The sequence below is a fragment of the Squalius cephalus genome (genome assembly GCF_949319135.1).
Source record: "Squalius cephalus genome assembly, chromosome: 2".
In the NCBI taxonomy this organism is placed as follows: domain Eukaryota; kingdom Metazoa; phylum Chordata; class Actinopteri; order Cypriniformes; family Leuciscidae; genus Squalius; species Squalius cephalus.
Window position 1 is genome coordinate 14109858 of NC_137123.1, and position 18608 is coordinate 14128465.

Genomic DNA, 18608 nt, shown 5'->3' on the forward strand with positions numbered 1-18608 from the left:
TGCATCGTCATGTGCGTTTATCACACAATCAAGTGGACGCATCTCACAGAGGATTTCCCTTTAAAGCCTGCAAGTGACTTTGACTCCTTTAACCTGGGATTCGCCAGCCGTATCATTGTGGAATATCACCATTGATGATGACTGCGCATAACTTTTGTAAATATCAATCATTTTTGAGGTGAAGTCCAAGTTGCGAAGCAATGAAGATATTCCTTCACCAGCAGTTGCAGAATGTGTCCGAAGCCATGCAGCTCTTGAACTTCACAGTCTGTAAAGTATATCTCAGCCCATCAGATATCACTGTTGTTAAATATTGTGGGAACTGAGAACACAACTTGTGTAAAACAATCAAGTAATAATGGAAGGGTCCATTTAACAAACTAACTTGGATGTGGAAACGGGACACGTTGAATTGCTAACATTAGCTCCGGTGACTTTTGCATCGGTACACTTAATTGCACGTATCCGGATGGACCATCACACGTGTAAACGGGACTGTTACTGGTTCTGTCACTCGAGGCTGAATGAGTTTGCTCTGTGCAATAGCTCAATCTGAGTTCAGATTACAGGAAACTTGGTTTTACCTGACAGTTGTAGCACCTCGAGTTCCTCAAACTGTCAATTTATTTATTTCTTTGTATGTTTGTTTACAAAATAATATCTTCGTTTTTATGACGTTTATGCCTGAAATGCACGAGGTTTATGGTCTAATGTTGCTCTTAAAGGGACAGTACACCCAAAAGTTGTTTCAAACCTGTATGAGTTTCTTTCTTCTGTTGGACACAAAAGAAGATATTTTGAAGAATATGGGTAATCGAACAGTTGATGCTAGCCATTGACTTCCATAGTATGAAGAAAAAACTGTTTAGTTACTCTTCAAAATATCTTCTTTTGTGTTCGACAGAAGAAAGAAACTCACAGGTTTGGAACAACTTGAGTAAATGATGACAGAATCTTCATTTTGGGTGTACCGTCCCTTTAAGACCACACACAAAGCTGGAACTCATTGCAATGTTGATCAAGCCTCCATGATGAACCTCTTGATAATGAAGTAGAATGTCAACAAACCCTTAACAATATTAGAAATATCCTCCGGTCTTAGCGAGTGAAATAAACACATTTAGACGAGAAGCTACAGCCGCTGAGATCTAATATTCAAGGGTTTGCCAGCATAGAAGTAAAACGGTTCAGGCTGGGACCCGATTGTAAATGTCATCAGGGTTATTATTATATATGTGTACCGTCAGCCAAACAAGTGAACATTAGACCGGCGCCCGCCTCGATGAATGTAGATGCTGGGAGTGTCCAGTCGTTGTGCAAGTCATTGAATATCCAAGTGTTTCTTCATTGCGCTCTTCTCCAACGTTAACACTTCAATGTTCAGTTTCAGAGGAGCTTCAGTCTCAGGCTGATCGAACTGAACAGCAGTTGTTTCTGTGTGTCTTCTCGCTTTGTAATGAGAAAACTGAAAGCTTTTCGATTACAGGCATTAAAAAGAACATTCCATATGACTTGTGTTTATGAATCTGTGTGTGTGTGTGTGTGTTTGTTGGATGAAGGAGAGAGGAATGTCTGGAATGAGCTGGGAGGGAAAGTGGGCAAACACATTGAAAAACAAAGGAAAACTTTGAAACAGTTTGACAATTCCTCAGTGTTTTGTGTCCATGTGCATGTAACGTGCACAGAATATGATTTATACGCGAGGGGATGGGTTTCAGACGTGCCACACACACACACACACACCTCGTCGGCATGGAGCCTGCGGTCAGCGAGAGCATTGCACTGAACTGAGGACTGCCCACCCGAGCGGGACTCCTGACCTCTGGGATAAGGATAGGCTGGTTTGTGTTGGTCTCGACCCCAGAACAGGCTCTCTTCCTCCGCCATGCCCGCCGCTGGAGCCTCAGAGTGAGTGTACACGCTGAGCTTTGGGTGCGGGAGTGTGTTTGTGTGTGTGTGTTTAGACTGTGTAGGTAACATTCGTCTAAAACACGATCTTTAGTTAAATATTTCAGATCATTGTAGAGTGTTATAGTGTTTATAAGGATCTTTTTCTGCTGATTCATGAGGTTTGATCGGGAAAAGTAATGTGTGTGTGTGTGTGTGTGCTTGTGTGTGTGTGTTTGTTTTGGTAGTTTGATCTTGGCAGTAGACATAACTTTGCTCTAAAAACAGACCAGTGTCACATGAAGAAACAGGAGACCAGACAGCAGTGTGTGTGTGTGTGTGTGTGTGTGTGTGTGTGTGTGTGTTTGTGTTCACATTAGTGCGATCAATAACTGTTTTCATGTTTCATTCTCATTAAAACTCGGTTATAAAATGGCTTGAACCTTATGGACCAATATACTGCATTTTTCTCAGTTTTATATTTGAATGTACATGATTATTAAACTGTTATAAATAATACATAAATATATATACACTATATAATTGTTATATATAAAGTATATATATATATATATATATATATATATTATACAGTGTCTATATATATATATATATATATATATATATATATAGTTTTCTGACTGAAACCTTTCCCACAAATTGACTTTTGCGTTTAAAATGCTTTAATTCTGCCAGTTTCTGGAAGTTGATGAGTATAAAGTGACATTTTAATGCGGTCTATTGTCACTGTTCTTGTGCTGTTTAGTGTAATATTATTGTGCAGTCTACTGTAATATTAATATGCCATGGTTTTCAATATGGCTGATTCTGAAGAAAGATTCAGAGAAACAGCAGCGGTGAGCTTTTACACATGTGCTGACTTGGCTTTCGTAAAGAGTCATGCATGTACTTCCCTGTATATTATTAATGTTGTGGAAAATTGGATTGTGTGTGTGTGTGTGTGTGTGTGTGTGTGTGTGTGTGTGTGTGTGTGTGTGTGTGTGTGTGTGTGTGTGTGTGTGTGTGTGTGTGTGTGTGTGTGTGTTGAACAGTCCAAAGTCGGAGGATTACTCCACTGCTATTCTGAAGCAGAAGATTCGGCCGAATCGACTGGTCGTGGATGAAGCCACCAATGAGGACAACAGTATTGTGTGCTTGTCACAGGTAATGTGTCTATGGTTGTGTGTGAGTGCTTTATAGCACATAGATGAATTGTTTCAAACAGGGTTCCCAAACATCTCCATGTATATTCCTGCACTCTTAAATAAGGTTAAATAGGTTTTTTTCTTTTTCTTTTCATACAGCAATGCTATAGAAGAACCGTTTTCGGTTAGCCAAAGTACCGTTCAGTGAACAGTTCTTATATAAGAACCATTGTTTTCTTCTTGTGAACTTTTGTGCAATGGAAAGTTTCCAGATGCCAATAAAGAACCTTTATTTTTAGGGCTTGACATTAACTGTTTTGCTCAGCAGTCGCTGTGGCTAGTGGTTTTCCAAAGTTACAAGCCACAATTTTGAAAATGGGGATACCATGCCAGATAGATTTTTTTTTTTTTTTTTTTGTCAAGTAAGTTTTATTGGAAGACATTTTATTTATTTTTTTATTTTTTTTAAGATGTCTCTTTACCAATAATACATAATAATAATTATTAAAAACAAACATATAAACAAACCATCCCATCCCTGCCCTGTTTACATTGACTTGAAAAGGCATGATGAAGGAATGTTAAAACGTTACATTAACAAAATTGTGCATTAATCCACAAGGTTTCCATCAAGATAACAGCTAAAAGGGAGCCAGATTGTGTCAAACTGCTCAAATTCTCCCTTCAAACTGTCTCTAATTTGTTCCGAATGTAAAGTAGAAGACATCTCTCCAAGCCATAACTTGACAGTAGGACCTTTACACATTCACATTTAGTCATTTAGCAGACGCTTTTGTCCAAAGCGACTTACAATTCAGGACTAAATTAAGCGAGTCACCGTGAAGAGGCAAAAACAACGCAAGAAGTGCTCAAAATATGAAGTTCAGGCATTGTTCAGCATAAACCCGATAAGGGAGGATTAAAGGAAAAGGTTTTATGGGGTTAAGTGCTCACACTTAAACTTGGCAGAAGAGCTGGAGCCTCCTTTTTCTTCCAGAACAACAGGAGTAACTTCTTGGCCGTAATTAAACTAGATGCAAGCAGTTCGTGCTGTGCTCTGACGATGGATGCATGTGTTCAGAAAGTCCCACAATGATGATTTGCACCCTGAACATTCCTGAAAGCACATCAAAAATTACATTACAATAACTCTGTATCTTGGAGCAAAAAACAAAACTATGGGACAAATCAGCATCTACTGAACTACGTTTGTCACAAAGAGGCGAAACACTTCTTCTTTGAGTAACGCAGTCTGTGAATGACCTTAAATGATTAAGGCAGTGTCTGGAACTGATATGATGTTCATTAATATCTTTTAAACTCTTCTGCCAAGTTTCCTTTTCTTTCTCCCAGTCCTCCTTAAGAAATCTTGTAGAGGGAGAATTAAAGGATTGCAGCAAGTTATACATAATCAATAATGCCTTTTTACTTCCTTTACACTGATCAAGACATTTATCAATAATTGAGGGTGATGTAATATCCAATGAAGGTGTATGAGCACGCACATAATTATAAGCATATATTGACTAAAGGATGCCAGAACCCCATCAAAGAAAAGATCTCCTATACCCAATCCTTCCCATTGCGTAAAGGTCCCATCTAATCTCGATGGCGTAAATGATGGATTCTTAGTCATAGGAGTTTATCTTGAAATGTTCTTTTATCTGTTTCCAGATCTGATGTATATTCCCAATTATGATATTACTATTAAAGATGGAATGATTCAGAGTCACAGGAGAGAGAATCAGCGCTCCCGGATTGTAGGGATAACACTGATCACAAATTATTTGGAGCCGATCTGGAGGAACACTATGATCATCAAACCACACTGAAATGTGTCTGATGTGAGAAGCCCAGTAATAAAGACGAAAGTCTGGGAGTGCCAGACCTCCCTCTTGTTTAGGTTTACAGAGATGCGCCTTCTTAACTCTGTGATTTTTGTATCCAAATAGATATTATTATTATATATTAGGCATAATTAGGCTGCTGTCACTTTAAGACCTGACGCACGGATCCATTATACTGATACACACGTGTTTCTTTCTCAACTGTTTACATTCACCTAAAACAAGACTGCCATTTTGACATTATTTTGTGTGTTTTTGACTGTTTAATCGCAATAAGCAGTGAAAAATAACTCTGTTTAGTTCTGAGAGGAGGCTTTATGTGCCGTACTTTGGGTGTGAGAGCAAAATTATGTGCAATACACACAATCCCATGCCAAAATTCAAGGCCTGTAACAACAACATTATTCATCCAGAGTAAATGAAGCGAGTGAGTTTGTGTGTCGCACAACAGTAGATAAATGCTGACTCGCTGTCGGAGAGAGAGAGAGAAAGAGCAGCTGGTATCATGTATCTGATCTGTGGAAAATGAGTATTGGCGAATATGAGTAAAGTAGCGTTTCAGAGGTGTATCGAGAAATCAATATTTCTGACAACTCTACAATGCCTTTTTAAAAGGAAACAATTGAAAAAGTATATTATTTCTAAAATTCAACCCACCAAAGTAGGAGTGACTGCGTAATATCCAACAGGTGGGTGTTAATGTCAAGCCCTGTTTATTTGTAATAGTGTGTGTGTGTGTGTGTGTCAGGTTAAGATGGAGGAGCTGCAGATGTTTCGTGGAGACACCGTGGTGCTGCGCGGTCGGAAACGGAGACAGACGGTCTGCATTGTTCTCACTGACGAGACGTGTGGCAACGAGCGCGTGCGCATGAACAGGGTCACACGCAACAACCTGCGCGTGCGTCTCGGTGATGTCATCAGGTGACATCATGATGACATCAGGCTTTACTGCTGGTCCTGCATTTCCCAGCAACACCATTACACACATTCATTTCAAACTGTTTCTCAGTGTTAAAGCCAAATCTACAGTGGTACTCACACGTGTGTGTGTGTGTGTGTGTGTGTGTGTGTAGTATCCACGCCTGTCCAGATGTGAAATATGGGAAGCGCATCCACGTTCTTCCAATTGACGACACTATCGAGGGGCTGACGGGAAACCTGTTCGATGTTTTCCTGAAGCCGTATTTTCTGGAGGCCTACCGACCGGTCCACAAAGGTGCACACACACACACACACACACACACACACACACACACACACACACACACACACACACACACACACACACTCGGTTCTGCACACGGGTTCAGGTTTGATAATGAGTGTTTGTTCTGAATCTGCTTTGAGCTTTAGATTGACATTTGAACAGCTGGGGTTTAGATAAGAAGCAGGTTTAGGAAAGGATTAGACGATAAGCCAGGGTTTTGTAATATGTTTGCAACATCTTTATTTTGCACGTTAATTACCAGAAAGGTTTGGAAAGACGCATAATTCATCGCATCCATCACTGCAGATTTATTGAGGAACTCAGTGCCAATAATTTGAAAATATTGGCCAATTAATCTGCCGATTATTGTTTTACTAATATTTTTAAACTATTCTAGTATTTGTTAATGCTTTGATTAGCTTTTAATTTTATATTTTCAGTTTTCATTTTAATTTTAGTTTGTAATTTTATGCCATTTTTTATATTTTCATATATTTATTTCTATGTATTTTCCATCACTGCCAAATTGAGGAACTTCAATCAAACAAACTTTCAATCAATGCCAATATTCTCAAAATATAGTCCAATTAATCTGCCAATTATTATTTTACTATTATCTTTTTATAGTTTTAGTTTTAATTGTGTTAGTAGTTTGTAATTTTATGTCATTTTTTAATTTATTTTTATTATTGTATTTATTTATTTTTATTCCGTTTTAGTACTTCTACTTATTTTATTTTGATTAGCTGCCAAGGAAACCTTTCTTATTTTCGTTTGTTTTCTTTTAAGGTTTTCCATCTGTTATTTATATTATGTTTTACTACAGCTTTGTTTCAATTAATAAAAAAGTATGTTTAATAGTTTTAGTTTTGTTAACAATAACAACTATGCAACAGGACGATAAGCCAGGGTTTTGTAATATGTTTGCAACATCATTATTTTGCACACTAATTACCAGAAAGGTTTGGAAAGGCCAATTATTATGTTACTAATATTTTTATACTATTCTAGTATTTGTTAATACTTTTTATTGGCTTTTATTTTTATATTATCATTTTTCATTATAATTTTAGTTTGTAATTTTATGCCATTTTTTAAAAATATTTCTATTGATTTTTAATTGATTTTTATTTAAGTTTTATAACTTCAACTTATTTTATTTTGATTAGCCTCCAGGTAAACCTTTTTCATTTTCATTTTTTTCCTTTAAGGTTTTTCTTCTGTTTTTTTATTTTTATTTTACTACAACTTTATTTCAATTAATATTTTTTTTTGTAATAGTTTTCTTTTTGTTAACAATAACAACAATGCAACAGATATGGACTAGATTACTGCACACCCGCTGGTCTCCACAACACTTCCCATTATGCACCAGAACTGAACATGATTTAGTGTATTTTGACTCTTTCTGCAGGCGATATTTTCCTGGTGAGAGGAGGCATGAGAGCAGTGGAGTTTAAAGTGGTGGAGACAGACCCTGCCCCTCACTGCATCGTTGCCCCGGATACCATCGTCCACTGTGAGGGAGAACCAATCAAACGAGAGGTGAGTGTGAGGTCATCACACCTGTACGCTTTCTCCATTGTAGCGCTACACCACGTGATCATGTGATATGTCGCCGGTGTCAGGATGAGGAGGAGAGTCTGAATGACATCGGGTACGATGACATCGGGGGCTGTCGGAAACAGCTGGCCCAGATTAAAGAGATGGTGGAGCTTCCTCTCAGACACCCCGGCCTGTTCAAAGCCATCGGAGTGAAGGCAAGAATCACACTATATAACACTCATCTAGACATCATGTCCGCTTCTAAATAAAGAGAATCCCTCGCTGTGGTTCCTCAGCCTCCGAGGGGGATCCTGCTGTACGGGCCTCCCGGGACGGGGAAGACACTGGTGGCTCGAGCTGTAGCCAATGAGACGGGAGCTTTCTTCTTTCTCATCAATGGTACAAACACACAGTCTGGCACTGAGAACGCTAAAATACTGCACTGACATCATTGGATGAGAACAAAACTTGGACAATATTTTGTTGTATGAATATCTGAACGTGCAATTTATCAGAAGAAAGAACAGAGCCTCTTCTTTTAAACAACAAAAAGTTTTATTCTATCTTCATGCATTCCTTTTTTCAACACTTGAATGTGGGCGTTTCATAATTTTTTTAAAAAAAAAGCAACATTTTGAACAATTTTTTTTTTTTTTTTTTTTTTTTTTTTTTTAAGTCGCCAGCCACCGCCAGCATTTTTGATCATTTTCACAAAACTTTTGTGGACCCTGAATATTTTGTTGTATGAATACCTGAACATGCAAATTATCAAAAGAAAGAACACTAGCCTAAATCTTTTAAACAATAACAAAAATTGTATTCATGCATTCTTTTTTTTTTTAAATACTTGAATTTGGCTAAACATTTTGAACAAAAAGCTGAGAAAATCTTTTTTTTTTTTTTTTTCAAAGAGTACAACATGCATAAGCAATGCTTTTATCACTGGTTTCTGCTTCCTTTTTTTAATGTTCTTAGGAAATTATGAAATGAGTTCATTTCAGCTATGAGCAATTTAACTGAAGACAACAGTGTCAGTAAACAGCTTATATCTGAATTGAACTCATTTCATAATCTCCTAAGAACATTACAGTTATTGAACTGAACTGAATCAACACTGAATCGACTTGAGCTGAATAATGACAACAGTGTTTTCACTGTTATACGGTAGGGGCCGCTATTACGCAACTTCTGAAAGACTATCGAATCTCTGGATCAAAACACAGGCAAAAAAGGAGCAGAAACCAGTGATAAAAGCATTGCTTATGCATGTTGTAGTCTTAAAAAAAAAAAAGATTTTATCAGCTTTTTGTTCAAAATTTAGTTTTTTTTTTTTTTTTTTTATGAAACGCCCACATTCAAGTGTTGGAAAAAAAAAAAAGAATGCATGAAGCTAGAATTAAGCTTTTTCTTCGTTTAAAAGAAGAGGCCAGTGTTCTTTCTTTTGATATATTGCATGTTCAGAAAAACTAAATATTCAATATTTAAAGAAAAGACTGGCGGGGAAAGAGTTAACATTGTCATATCCATTGTCATATCAAACACTCAGAGTTGTCATGACAGAAATGTATTTACCTTGATCCTTGTGACAAATGATTTTTGAACAAAACAAGTAGAGCCAAATATATCAGTAACATTTTGATGATGTATTTCCATTTTCCAGGGATTTACCCTTATGAAAAGAAAATATATTTCCCATATATGAATGATCAATATGGTTTAATAGTATATTTGAATATATTGTATTAATATATTACAATATATTGAAAAATACATAAGGAATTGCCGCTTTTCATATATTGAAAAATATGTGAGAATATATTTACTGATATATCATAATGTATGTAATGTTATATTCAGTAACACACTTCTATAATATATAGATGTATATGTGATCAGATATGGTAGTGCATGTGTAATATATCGCAGATACATTCACTCATGCAACATAAACATACATATATAGAGAAATATATAATGTTATGAATAATGTTCCCCAGGTCCTGAAATCATGAGCAAACTCGCAGGGGAGTCTGAGAGCAACCTGAGGAAAGCTTTCGAGGAGGCGGAGAAGAACGCCCCTGCGATCATCTTCATCGACGAGCTGGATGCGATCGCTCCGAAGCGAGAGAAGGTGAGGAGAGGCGGGTGTGTGTGTGACTCTGGACAGTCTGCTGTGTGTCAGAGGTGTAACGGCTGATGTGTGCAGACTCACGGCGAGGTGGAGCGCAGGATCGTGTCTCAGCTGCTCACGCTGATGGACGGCCTGAAGCAGCGCGTTCATGTGGTGGTGATGGCGGCCACCAACAGACCCAACAGTGTGGATCCCGCTCTACGCCGCTTCGGTGCGAACACACACACATACAGTCAAACCAAAACTTATTCAGATATCATTTTTGATATTTTTTTACTAGTGGTTGCAGGACACTATAGTTCCTTTATCAAGTGAGCACCCTGAAAATCTTCAGCACCATCATATATATCTACAGCTTGTAGCTTTTTTTTTTTTCGTTTTCTTTGACTTCATACAGATAATGAATTAGGCTAAAATGCACTAAAAATGCTAACATTTTCCTTATTACATCACAAAATACTTCTTTTTTTATATATATAAAAGAATCAGTGTAGACATTTAGAATCAGTGTGACATTTACACAGAAGTCCGTATTGTAAAGGCTATAAAGATTTGTTGCACGTTGTAAAGTGAGGAGAGCAAAATAAAGCAAACTGTGACATATTATACCAGTAAAAATTATAAAAATTTGGGACCAAATATTATTCCGACACTTTGAGCTGATCATGTTTTGCTGAAGTATTTTTTCTTTAATTACAAATGCGACCTTTTCACACACAGACTGAACTAAAGGAAGCATTGCTTGGTGATTGGTTGAGCTAAACTGGTATTATCTAATTGTGTAGATAAATTTAACAGCTGACAGATATTCAACATAATTCATTTATGAGACAGTCTGACAGAAGGATGGACAAAACCACTGAAATATCCCCTGATTTAATAACTCTGAGTTCTTCTCATATTTTATTACCATTTTCTAAACGATAGCGAATAAACTGTGATAATGTGAGAAATGTTGAAGGTGTCTGAATAAATGTTGCTTTGACTGTATTGCATCAACAAATGAATGGCCCAAAACGCACTCTCTAAAGAAAGGTCAGCTGTAAGTGTTGGTTTGTCTCCTCTGTGCAGGTCGTTTTGATCGAGAGATTGACATTGGCATCCCTGATTCCACCGGCAGGCTGGAGATTTTACAGATTCACACCAAGAACATGAAACTAGGGGAAGATGTGGACCTGGAGCGGGTGAGAACCAGAGAGTGATGGAGGTCTAACTCAGGGGTTTTCCCAATCCCAGTCCTTCACCTCCCCGCTCTGTCTCTCTTATCGGTCATGCTCAGTTGAGGGGTGTGTTACATTCAACCGTTAGTGCACTTCCTAGTGGACTTCCAAGGGTGTTAAGTATCTAATCCGAAACAGGTGTGTTTATGTGGCTGTTCGTGCGAGTAAAGTGTGTGAGACACGACAGTTACAAGTCAGTGATGACTACGGGTTGAATAAGACAAAAAGACATTTTTAATATAACCAAATATACACATGTATATTAAATGAAAGCATGGTCATTTATATTAGATTTATTTACAGAAGCATATTATGGCACCTTAAACTCCTCTAATGTGCGGGACTTGAGTTAAGGGAGTTTGTTAAAGTCCCCCAGTGGTGAAAATCCAGTTTTTAATGTTGTTTATGTGTCTATGTGGTGTTTTTAATATGCTTTAAGACAAACCATGAGTAAATTCATAAGTCGACTCCATTTCTGAGTATTTTCTCCTTAAAACTGCAGTGAATCAAAGACAGTCTCAAAGACACTTTGAAATCGCTGGTGTTTCTGACGTCACAAACTACCTTGTAACCAATCAGATCAACGTGTGATCGTCAACCAGTGGATCTCTGGAGGCGGGGCTCATTTGCATATTCATAGAACCGCACATATTAAATGAGGCAAAGGTGTCGAGTTAAATCAAGATATTTTAAGGCTTGACTTTTAAATATGTTATTTTGGTGATCAAAGATGAGTTTTAAGGGATAAAATGATTGACCACAGGGTGAACTTCAATTGATATCCCGTGTTTAGGGATTAGTGAACACTGCATAGGGACCCTGTCAATCGGGACGCACCCGAGTTCATGGCGCGAGATCATGATCTGAATCAGGTGTTAGATAAGAGAGACGTACACACTGTGCAGAGCGGGGAGGAGCGATGAACCCCTGGTCTAATTCATGTCTGTCTCTGTGTGTGACAGATTGCGGCTGAAACACACGGGCATGTGGGAGCGGATATGGCCGCTCTGTGTTCAGAGGCAGCGCTGCAGGCCATCCGCAAAAAGATGACCTTAATCGACCTGGAGGACGACAGCATCGATGCAGAGCTCCTCAACTCACTGGCCGTCACCATGGATGACTTCAAGGTCAGCTTCAGCGCTCACACACTCGGAGCCAGACGACCAATCTCTTACTCAGATGCTGCTCTTTCATTGATCCACAGACATAACAGAGATCTTGATGATGCATTTAATTATCAATTTTTATCAGATGTTTCTGCTTAAATTCGTTGGGAGAAATAAAAACAGACAAAATGAGAAAAATTAATGAATTCACTTGAGGGAGAGAATGTAGTAAGAAGCCACTAAAGGGACATGGTGATAAAAAAAACGGATGGGAGGATGATTTGTATTTCAGTGCCTTTCCGTTCTCTCACAAAACTTTTGTGATGAAAATAATATGAGATGGAAGGAACAACTATATTTCAGGGCTTTTACAAGCAAATGAAAAGCTTCTCGGGGGGAAAGCAATAGTTCTGCAAGCCAACGCAAAACCATTTAAACTATTTTTCCTCCCATCTCATATTTATTTTAATTGTCATGCCACTTCGTAGATGTACCATGGGTTTAATGTTGTACAATTATTTTATTAAAACCATGTTTTTTCTGGGTTTATTGTCATACTCCAGACTGTAAATATACTTATTTATCTCTTTGGGAACTCATCGTTTGAGATTACTGGGGTCTTTTTCCCCTCATAATAAATCATGTGTCTTAAGCAAAAGCTTTCATTTGCTTTCCATTTATTGTTCTGTTTGTCTGCCGGCAACAGTTGACGCATTAGAGAGATCTGATTAGTGAGCAGCATCTGTTGTCTCTTCCAGTGGGCTCTCAGTCAGAGTAACCCGTCTGCGCTGAGAGAGACTTTAGTGGAGGTTCCTCAGGTGAACTGGGAGGACATCGGAGGACTCGATGAGGTGAAGCGAGAGTTACAGGAGCTTGTGCAGGTAAACCACACACACACACACACACACACACACACACTAACACTAACAGGCAGGGCCACACCTGCCAATGGCTTAAGAAAATGTACTGGGTGTGTGTGTGTGTAACCAGTCATGAGACATAGATGAATCCTTATTAAAGTTACAAAAGTTATTCAGTCAATTCAGCAATGAGTGATTGTGCTTTTGTCTTTTGTTGTTTGATTAACATTAAAAATGCAGACAGCAACAGAAGCGAATGCACGGATCCAATAGACTGTTACACATTACTGTTTCTCAACTATTTTACTCTCAGTTGAGACATAACTGACTATGGACACTTGCTAAGACGGCCATTTTGACATAATTTTGTTTGAATATGTCTGTTCAAGAGCAAGATATGAAAAAGCGCTCAATTAAGTATTGGCTAGCTGAGATGTGTATTTCTGGGCAGGCACTTCTGGTGTTTACACACAGAAAACTCCCAAAAAGCAAGTAATGAATTGAGTTCCCGTCGTCTTAAGCTTAAATATTGAAATTGGCAAAGCTTGAACTTCCATCATGATGCAGCACCCGAGCGTTGTTTATGTTTGTTCACATTAATGTTCTCACAATTTTTCAGTATTATAATTCATAAAAATGTTACTGGGCATTGACACCGTTTCACATACTCACCAACACCGATTTTTACTCATTTGGCGTTTGGCAAGTGTTAATTTTATGTGAAGTGGCCATTCACAATCTCTTGCTCTCTCTCTCTCTCTCTCTCTCTCTCTCTCTCTCTCTCTCTGTAAAGTATCCTGTGGAGTATCCGGATAAATTCCTGAAGTTTGGAATGACTCCATCCCGAGGGGTTTTATTCTACGGTCCACCTGGTTGTGGCAAAACCCTACTAGCTAAAGCCATTGCCAACGAGTGCCAGGCCAACTTTGTGTCCATTAAAGGTACGTGTGTGTGTGAGAGAGAAGAGTGAAGTTAAAAAAGCATAGGATGAGTGTGTGTGTGTGTGTGTGTGTGTGTGTGTGTGTGTGTGTGTGTGTGTGTGTGTGTGTGTGTGTGTGTGTGTGTGTGTGTAATCTGTTCCATATTTTGCATTGATTGCAGGCCCAGAACTGCTCACCATGTGGTTTGGTGAATCAGAGGCAAACGTCAGAGATGTGTTCGATAAGGTGAACAAACTCCTGCTGTTTTACATGTGGTTTTAACATCATCATGCTTCTCAAATGTGTTTCCTCTTTCCCGTGACCACTTGTGATTCTTCAAGAGAAGAACTGACTACATACACTATCGCTGAAAAGTTTGTGGTCAGTGATAATGTTTGTTTTTAAAAGAAGAGTCTCATTACCAACCAGGCTGTCGCTAAATGGTAATATTGTGAAATATGATTACAATTGAAAATGTTTTCTATGTGAATATACAGTAAAGTGTAATTTATTCCTGTGATCAAAGCTGTATTTTCAGCATCATTACTCCAGTCTTCAGTGATCCTTCAGATATCACTCTGATATGATGATTTGATGATCAAGAAACATTTCTGATCATTATCAGTGTTGAAAGGGTTGTGTTGTTTAATGAAGTATAGAAAGCGTGGAAGTGTTTTTTTTCAAGATTCTTTGAAGAGAAAGTTCAAAAGAAGCATTTATTTGAAATATAATCATTTTAATTGATAGTAATAATAGTATTATAGTATAAAATATAGTAATAATTTTATAATTTTGTAACATTATAAATGTCTTTACTGTCACTTTTGATCAATTTAATGCCTCAAGAAACAAGAAATCTTAAATTGACCCCAAACTTTTGAAAAGTAATGTCTATAATGCACTAACTCACTCATTTACAGCATGTTAAGTCAATAAAAAAAGTTTTTAGTGGTATCCAGACACATTATTCTTTACACTATAACTGCAGTGTGGCCAAACGTGCTTTAACCGGTTACCTTAATGTTCCTCTCGAAGCGTTCTGAACTCCGTTTAGAATCTAGAGACTGCATTCTCACTCAAACTGTCTCGCATGCTGCTTGTGTTGCCGTGGTAACAGGCCCGGCAGGCGGCCCCGTGTATCCTGTTCTTCGACGAGCTGGACTCCATCGCTAAATCCCGAGGGGGGGGAGCTGGAGACGCAGGGGGAGCGGCTGACCGGGTCATCAACCAGATCCTGACCGAAATGGACGGGATGAGCGACAAGAAGAACGTCTTTATCATCGGCGCCACCAACAGGTAAAAAACAATAACAACTTGAGTAGTGGATCAAGTGAGGAAAGGGAGTCAAATCCCGTCTGTTGCTCTTACAGGCCTGACATCATAGATCCTGCAATCCTGAGACCCGGCCGCTTGGATCAGCTGATTTACATCCCTCTCCCTGACATGGGCTCTCGCTCCGCCATCCTACGCGCAAACCTCCGCAAGTCCCCGGTGGCTAAGGTCATTCTCACACTCACACACACACACACACATCTCCACATGAAGCCCCCCTCTAACGGTGTGTTCCTCAGGACGTGGACCTGGCGTATCTGTCCCGGATAACGGAGGGCTTCTCGGGAGCGGACCTGACTGAGATCTGCCAGAGAGCCTGTAAGCTGGCCATCAGAGAAGCCATCGAGGCAGAGATCCGTGCGGAGAGACAGCGCCAGGAGCGGAAAGACACTGCTATGGTGAGAGAGTGTGTGTGTGTGTGTGTGTGTGTGTGTGTGTGTGTGTGTGTGTGTGTGTGTGTGTGTGTGAGTGAGTGAGTGAGTGAGAAAAACACTGTATCCAGCCGTGTGTGTGCTGAACATGAATTTAGTCCTGGTTTCCTAAAGGACAGCTGACTCTTTTATGAGCTGGTCTCGGCCAACAACAACGCAAAACTCAATGAAAAACACACATGCATAAAGGAGAACACACACACAATGAATGTGGCGACTGTTGGAATGGAAATATCTGTTGTTAGTTAAAAGAATATTGTTGTTTGTTTACTCGTCGTTTTTGTGAGTAATTTAAGATGAAGAAGCAACACTGATGTCGGATTGTATTACTAATTTTAAAAATTGTATTAAAATAATCTTGACAAAAAGTTTAGGAATTTTTTTTCCTTACTCTAATTATGTTAGCAGCTATTGCTAAAAACAAAAACATAGATAAACCTCACTCATCAAATGTCAAACTAATGACCATTCTGACTAATCCCTTGTGATTAATATCCCCTGTAGTCAATAATTGTATCCCTTAAAACTCGTCTTTGATCACCACAATGACATATTTAAATGTTTTTTCCGTGAATAAAAATTATTCATGACTTAAAAATATCTTGATTTAACTCGACACCCTTGCCTCATTTAGTATGCACGGTTCTATGAATATGCAAATGAGCCCCGCCTCCACTCACTCACTCAGCTCAGAGATCCACTCGTTGACGATCACACGTTGATCTGATTGGTCACAAGATAGTTTGTGACGTCAGAAACACCAGCGATTTCAAAGCGTGTTTTTGAGACTGTCTTTGGTTCACTGCAGTTTTAAGAGGAAAATACTCAGCAATGGTGTCGACTAATGAATTTGCACATGGTTTGTCTTAAAGCAGATTAAAAACACCACATAGACACATAAACAACATTAAAAGATGGATTTTCACCACACATTTTATATTGTGTGTTTAGAGTGTGATATACACACACGTGATTCATACCTGTGCATTACATCTTCATGACTGTTTCCAGGACGATGATTATGACCCGGTGCCTGAGATCAGGAAGGATCATTTTGAGGAAGCCATGAGATTTGCTCGTCGGTCTGTTAGTGATAACGACATACGCAAGTACGAGATGTTTGCTCAGACTCTTCAGCAGAGCCGTGGATTTGGGAACTTCAGGTACTCAAACACACAAACACACAAATCAACATGCAGCAATGCTACAGTTTCTAAATGTCATAATCATTTGTTAACAAACAAGTATTCACTACTTCAATACGCTCATTGTTTCTGCCTTAAATTATTACACTGTTTAAATGAATACATTTTTAGCTATCTGTGATTTTGTATGTACATTTCTGAAATACATAACTCAGTTTCCTCTGATAACAGATCACTCTGAATTGTAATGTGAACTCGTGTATTTTCTGTAAAGCTGCTGTGAAACGATGTGTATTGTGAAAAGCGCTATACAAATCAATGTGAACTGAATTGAAATCAAAGGTAGCTCATCTCATACCTCGTTTTGTGATGTAAATAATCTCTGTCTTTCATTCTTTGCCTCGTCATCAGGTTTCCTACAGCGGCTCAGTCAGGTGGAGGTCAAGGGTCAGGCCAAGGCTCCGGTGGTCAGTTCAGAAATGATGGAGATGATGACCTCTATCAGTAATCAAGGTCAACTCTCCTCGACCAGCCCAACACCTGAGAGAGGAGATGAAACCCACTTGTGACTGAAAATCGGCACATTATGATTATTAAAGAGACAGTTCTCTCGCAAAAATTAAGAATATGGGCAACCAAACAGTTTATGGGCCCCGTTGACTTCCATAGTATATTTTTTTATACTGGAAGTCAATGGGGTCCAACAACAGTTTGGTTGCCCATTTTCTTCAAAAATATCTTCTTTTGTGTTCGACAGAAGAAAGAAACTCTTACAGGTTTGAAACAACTTGAGTAAATGATGACAGAATCTTTATTTTTGGGTGAGCTGTTCCTTTAACAGTAGAAACAACCAATATCTGTATGTTGTGTTTTTTTTCTGACAGGGATTATAATCTCTTTTAGCTCTGCGAGAAACGAATGTCAGAAATATTGAATTGAATCAGTGGTGTAAATGTCATTAGTTAATGTACTTAAGTATATTTTTGGCTACTTAGTAGTTTGACTGAGTCAAAGACTTTTACTCTCTACTTGACTACATTTTTAAATAAGTAAATGTACTCTTTACTCCAATACATTTGTGATGAGTAATGCAATTACTTGTTAAATTTTGCATGGCACCTTACTTTTTCTGCTGCAGTTTATTATGCAAAAGAACAAAAGACAAAAGAAGTGATATCTCCATCTACAGGGAATTGAAGGTAGTGTATGTTTTGCGTTTTAGCCTTGTTCACAAACACTTGTCAGCAAGGCCACTTTACATGAGTGCGAGTGCATTAGCAGGTGTTTCATATATTAGATGAGGACATGAATGCAGGCATGTCCAGTGCAAGTAGGCTTTGACTACTTAATTTTACTTAACATTAGTTTATTTATCCATTATATTGGATATTGGTTTACTTACGCTCTTTTTGAACAGTTGAGCTTAACTGAGACTTGAGTGTCTGTAGATGTTTAAGAGGCTGTTGATCTTGATTCATTGCTATTTTGAAGTGTTCAGTTTTATTTTAAGTGAATAAACATGTGATTGCTCTCCTCAGAAATCAACTGTTTCATGTTTCACGTCACTGGCATGTCTCTTAGGTGTTGAGGATTAGTGCAACTTTGAGCCCACATTCAGTACGAGTAAAAAAAACGTCTTAATTACTGTTAAAATCAGATACCATAATCTCCGGTTTCACAGACCAGGCTTAAAATAGTCTCAGACTAAAATGCATGTTTGAGCCGTTTTAACTGAAAGCATCTTAAACAGTGCCATTGTTTTGTATCAAGATGCACATCATGTTTTTTTTTTCTAAGGCACGTACATTTATAAAAGCTACTAAAAATGTCCT

General features: G+C 38.4%; 1 protein-coding gene across 2 annotated transcripts; it reads left to right on the plus strand.

Annotated features, from left to right (window-relative positions):
* Positions 1 to 1702: 1702 nt before the first annotated feature.
* Positions 1703 to 18317, plus strand: LOC307152254 (transitional endoplasmic reticulum ATPase). 2 transcript variants are annotated; one of them, XR_013819979.1, is made up of 20 exons: positions 1719 to 1908; positions 2940 to 3051; positions 5628 to 5800; positions 5953 to 6095; positions 7501 to 7631; positions 7715 to 7846; positions 7928 to 8030; positions 9629 to 9762; positions 9838 to 9973; positions 10834 to 10946; positions 11945 to 12109; positions 12847 to 12969; positions 13742 to 13889; positions 14050 to 14114; positions 14986 to 15164; positions 15239 to 15368; positions 15440 to 15598; positions 16643 to 16794; positions 17188 to 17380; positions 17487 to 18317. XR_013819979.1 is itself a non-coding variant. In XM_079860736.1 (19 exons), the coding sequence occupies exons 1-19, from the start codon at positions 1886 to 1888 to the stop codon at positions 17282 to 17284; spliced, it is 2418 nt and encodes an 805-aa protein (XP_079716862.1). In that variant the 5' UTR covers positions 1703 to 1885; the 3' UTR covers positions 17285 to 18317. The 2 variants fall into 2 exon arrangements, 1 of the variants encoding a protein (XP_079716862.1); XM_079860736.1 differs by having other exon boundaries at positions 1703 to 1908; positions 17188 to 18317.
* Positions 18318 to 18608: the final 291 nt, after the last annotated feature.

Excerpts from the sequence above, each read along its gene's own strand:
- LOC307152254 (XM_079860736.1), top strand. The coding sequence starts at position 1,886 with ATGCCCGCCGCTGGAGCCTCAGA. Across the intron at positions 7,632-7,714 it reads GAGAACCAATCAAACGAGAG|GATGAGGAGGAGAGTCTGAA; the intron begins GTGAGTGTGAGG and ends CGCCGGTGTCAG. Across the intron at positions 12,110-12,846 it reads TCACCATGGATGACTTCAAG|TGGGCTCTCAGTCAGAGTAA; the intron begins GTCAGCTTCAGC and ends TGTCTCTTCCAG.